General features: G+C 43.0%; 2 protein-coding genes across 4 annotated transcripts in view; one reads left to right on the top strand and one right to left on the bottom strand.

Moving 5' to 3' along the window:
* Positions 1–622: 622 nt before the first annotated feature.
* LOC125960019 (aprataxin and PNK-like factor) lies at positions 623–2,721 on the bottom strand. Of its 3 annotated transcripts, XM_049693112.1 has the most exons (4): positions 2,540–2,721; positions 2,166–2,460; positions 1,527–2,126; positions 623–1,165 (listed from the first exon to the last, which is right to left on the bottom strand). In XM_049693112.1, the coding sequence occupies exons 1-4, from the start codon at positions 2,636–2,638 to the stop codon at positions 921–923; spliced, it is 1,239 nt and encodes a 412-aa protein (XP_049549069.1). In that variant the 5' UTR covers positions 2,639–2,721; the 3' UTR covers positions 623–920. The 3 variants fall into 3 exon arrangements, with proteins under 3 accessions (XP_049549069.1, XP_049549068.1, XP_049549070.1); XM_049693111.1 differs by having other exon boundaries at positions 624–1,165; positions 1,527–2,460; XM_049693113.1 differs by having other exon boundaries at positions 1,038–1,179; positions 1,527–2,460.
* A 176-nt stretch (positions 2,722–2,897) lies between these two features.
* LOC125952542 (uncharacterized) overlaps positions 2,898–4,415 on the top strand; it is a 2,281-nt gene continuing 763 nt past the window's right edge. The window contains exons 1-2 of the mRNA XM_049682059.1: positions 2,898–3,126; positions 3,199–4,415. The exon at positions 3,199–4,415 is cut by the window's right edge and continues 60 nt beyond it. Coding sequence (XP_049538016.1) covers positions 3,094–3,126; positions 3,199–4,415 — 1,250 coding nt within the window. The 5' untranslated portion in view covers positions 2,898–3,093. The remainder of the gene's footprint in view (positions 3,127–3,198) is intronic.

The raw sequence follows: 4,415 nt of genomic DNA, 5'->3' as shown, positions 1-4,415 counted from the left end.
TATGATTCTAGATTCTATTCTAGAACCAATTTCACGTAGATAGTTGGTGTTAAAAGTTTAAAAAAATCACTTCAAATATTTATTAGTATGCCGAAAGAATACTCACAACGATTGAATTGTTTTGAACAAATTCAATACAAAGTATAAACTATGCACTAACAGAACGAGCAGTTTATCGATTCATGAGCTATACTTTACGGTGATCTTCTCGAGAACCAATTTCATGTAGAATTTTCATTCAGCACTTTGGTAGTATCTTTTAACGAGGAAGTAGTAAAGTGCGAAAATTACACATTGAATGGAGGTTTTCAATGAACCGGAGAAGGTGTATATATACTGTTTGGTATGCAAAATCCGTCATACAAATGAAGCATGTAATTTATGATTCTGCGATTTCCATGCAGAGGTAAATTATGTTGAAATCGTTTTAAAATAGTAAAAATTGTCTAAGTTCGAAAAAATTAGGAAAAATATTTGTTTATTCTTGAGTTTTTCGTGTATTGGCATTGTTTTTTTTAAATTCTAATTAAAGCAGCTTAGTAAGTAGGTTGCGTTAATCACGACGTTATTTAGATGAAGAGCAAAATATTAGCAAATAATAGTACTTTATTTGCTAATATTTTGCTCTTCATCCAAATAACGCAATGTTAAATGTGTTTGGCTTTAGTTTATTTTATAAAATAACATTTCACTGCATTAGTTCGTGTGTGGTAGTATTCTACATTGCCTTAAAATATAAACTGGTTAGTAAATATTTTTACTACTTAAGCTCCTTTTATTTCACAAACTTAACCAAATACTTAACTTTTTACATGAAATTGATAACTCCCTCGGCATATCAGGCACCTATCAGGCATCTATGAGAAGGGTTTTTTTTAGGAAAGACGCAATCTTGTTAATCAACTACCATCCAGTTTAGATTATTCTTCGTCATTCTCATCGTCGTTACTATTGGCTTCCGATTCACTGTCTACATCATCACCACGTCCTGGAACATACTCGTCGGATGATGAACCATCGAAATCAGTTCCTGACTCCTCTTCGTCTATATCGTCTTCTTCCGAGCCATCACTGCCTACATATCGCGCCAAAAGAGCGGCAGCAGCAGCTGCAGCTGTCGCAGCATCAGAAGTAGACCTCCGTCCTGCTGAATGAGTTGTTGAACCTAAAAATATATATCTGTGCAGGGTCAGGACAAAAGGCATCGTTTTTTTTGACAATCAATTTCTTTATTAGTGCTATATTTCTACTAGATAATAACTACATCCAACCATTGCTACTGAACCAACCCATACGATATGACCACTGGTACTATGACCACTGGTGTTTGTTAATAAAATAAAGCCATAAAATAACAGAAGAATCTAGGGAATACATGCACTTCTTGTGTAGTATCTAGTCCAGCACAAAGTCTTGATACTTTGTAGGAATAGTTTTCCTACGATCCGAACGTCGGGTTACAGGAGGGGATAAGGGACAAACAACGGAGGTTTGTTGCGAAATTACGATGAATGAATCATACTTACTCGGATCTGGATGCTGGAAGTCTACAAAATGCTGCGGATTTCGTCGGTAGCACCTGGCGCCAAATGGGCAAAAGGGTGCGTCCGGAGGTGCCGGAGGAAAGTCGGGTCTCCTATAATCACGATCACCTGGATGGGCAAATTGCGTCCGATGATCGCTGCCAGCACGATAGCATCGGATCCCGAAATCACAAGACGGACGTAATGGTGCCGCATTGGAAATAAGGATAGATGTGTTAGATACTATTGGCTTCACGTCGTTCGTAGCACTGACCGTGGCCGCCGGATCAGGCTTGACGACCACCGCGATCGACGCAGAAGGCGTCGCATCGGGATCTGTTTTAATGGGTTTTACAATATTGTTCTCTTCTTGCGTACTCGGTGAATTGGTAATAGTAGTAGAAGTTGAAGAAGTGGATGCAACTTGGCCATCCCCATCCGTACAAACTCGCTTTCTTGCCCCGTCTGATTCCGCGTCATCGTTGGACATATCATCGGGTTTACGTTTCGCATTCGGCGCGGTGCCGGGTGTATCATCTAAATTGTTATCTACTTCGCTGTTCACTTCATCTACGGAGAGTACTCGTAAAGGTTGTCCGGAAGGTTGTGTATCCGCTTGCTCAGATAGCGGTTCTTCCAAAGGTTGTGTATCCGCTTGCTCAGATAGCGGTTCTTCCGAAGGTTGTGTATCCTCCTCATTATTGCTTTCCTTTCCCCTGATCTCATACCAATAGCTATCAGGGAGAAGACCAAACTGGTCTCCCGGTTTAAGCAGGACACTTTCATCTTTTACCAGGCGGCTCTGTTCCGCGGACTGTTTGCATCGATAATATATGAAGTTGGTTCCGTGGAGTGCAGTAACGCGCACAACGGGAATTTCCCCGTCCTTGGTCAATCGTATTGTTCCGTGGTTTCGTGATACCCGTTTATCATCACACTTATCAATCGAACGAGATAAAGAAAAAGAAATGACATCGATACATGAAAGTTCTTGAATATACACGACAAGCACTTACCTCCAGATAATCCCCGCGCCCGATGGTTTGATCGCAATCCAAGGCAGGAAGCGCTATGGTTTTGGATTTGGTTGTATCGTAAATGGTGATTTCTTCCATTTCTAGGCTGGAACCACATCGCTTTTAGAAAATCCGCCAAAAACTCCACCGAAATGCGTTGTATTGAGTCCGTGTTTTGTTTACTTGTGCATCCCTATTAACAAAAGCCGTCCATTAACCCTTATGCACCCCTCAACATTACGAAAATCGACAGTAAAAATTAGCGGCCGACAGCATTATGCTGTCGGTTGGTTACACGGCAACCGCGCTCGGTGTAGCCACTGCTGAACTCGAGCGGTTTTTTGTGTATCCTGTGGCCGGATTGTTTCGTGTTAATTTTAAGGATAATTTACTGTTCTAGATAATTAAATATTGTACCATTCTTGTTGTCCTTTGTTGTGGGATCCTTTGTCCAGTTTCGTTGATCAAGTGTGCACTGAAGTATGTCGTCATCGTGCAGAAATTCGTAGCGAAAGTCGTGTCGTAGAAAACACCAAAATATCAACATATTTCTAATGGCAGTATCACATTTGATCGAAAAACTGAAGGTAGGAAAACAGTTTGCGCTGCAGCAGGCGGAAAATATTAATCCCATCCTTTTGCTTGTGTTGCACTTTCAGTTTGGCGAAAGGTACATTCTGGCAGACATCGTCGTGGTTCCACTATCTGTCCCCCAAGATGCGGTTTCCGATGAAGAGCATGTGGGGGCAGCGCGCAACAAGTATCTGACGCGCGATGTCTGGCAATCCTTCGTGTACACCAGGTTGTACGATCTGTTCCGCAGGCATTTGCCCGGACACGGCCAGGATGTGAACAAGGATAGTCCATTTCAGCTCAACCAAGAGTATCGTTTACATTGTAAAGATCGTCCCTATCTACAGATGAAGTACAATTTCCGCGATAAACACTTTCGCAACACGCTGAACGGGCTGTTCAGGGAGAAATCCTCCTCCTTACACGACAGCTGTATCTATGTGGAGATCAGTGATCAGGGACAAGTATTGTTTAACAAGATTGACGATCGTGAAAAGACTGTGTTACGATTGGTGAAGGAAATCGATGAGCTCAAGGCGGCCCAAGCATCCTCTGCGGAGGCAAAAAGTACTGAACGAAGAGCCGGTGACGGATCACTGGAATATGAAGAGTATCATCCCGAACCGCTTAGCAAGAATGGAATTGAAAAACACGGGAAAGAACAAGCTAGCACTATTGAGTATGTGCCTGCCACGATCAACGGTCAAGCCATCGCTACAAAGCGCACGTACAAGCCTTCTAAAATTGGTAGCAGAGCCAAGACTGATGCACATCCGGAACCGGATCCCTATACGCCCGATTCTACGGATCGCAAACCTTCAAACGTATTGTATGTGCCTTCGTCGAATTCGCCTAAAGACCCCGCCGCAACGACCACATCGGCTAAGAGGGAGCGCAACCTGTTCGGCTCGGATGACGAAGAGTATGATCCGACTGGCGGTCAGGAAAGTGGCGAAGAATTGAGCAAAAGCGGAAGCGATAAGGATATGTTTGCTGACGATACAACGCCTCCTGCAGAGAAAAGACTGAAGGAAGGGAGAATTTCGAAAAAGCGCCGGAGCAGCAGCGTTGGAGCACCGATCAATAAACGAGAGGTGTTACATCGAAATAGTAAACAAATCACGCGCAACATCGAGACCGTTCAGGAAGAGAAACGAAGAAACAAGGGTTCGGCGAACGTTCACGATCTACCATCGTCATCGGAAAGCAACAGCAAGATCAGTCTGAAGCTTAAAAATGGTGTTCGTAAAAAGAAAGATATTCGAAAGCAGGACACTGACGCACTCCCTAGTTCCGGAAAGTC

The sequence above is a fragment of the Anopheles darlingi genome, chromosome 2 (assembly GCF_943734745.1).
Source record: "Anopheles darlingi chromosome 2, idAnoDarlMG_H_01, whole genome shotgun sequence".
In the NCBI taxonomy this organism is placed as follows: domain Eukaryota; kingdom Metazoa; phylum Arthropoda; class Insecta; order Diptera; family Culicidae; genus Anopheles; species Anopheles darlingi.
This window is presented reverse-complemented; position numbering and strand designations above follow the sequence as displayed.

Excerpts from the sequence above, each read along its gene's own strand:
- LOC125960019 (XM_049693111.1), bottom strand. The coding sequence starts at position 2,638 with ATGGAAGAAATCACCATTTACGATACAACCAAATCCAAAACCATAGCG. Across the intron at positions 2,461-2,539 it reads GGCGCGGGGATTATCTGGAG|TGTGATGATAAACGGGTATC; the intron begins GTAAGTGCTTGT and ends TCGATTGATAAG. Across the intron at positions 1,166-1,526 it reads CTTCCAGCATCCAGATCCGA|GTTCAACAACTCATTCAGCA; the intron begins GTAAGTATGATT and ends ATATATTTTTAG.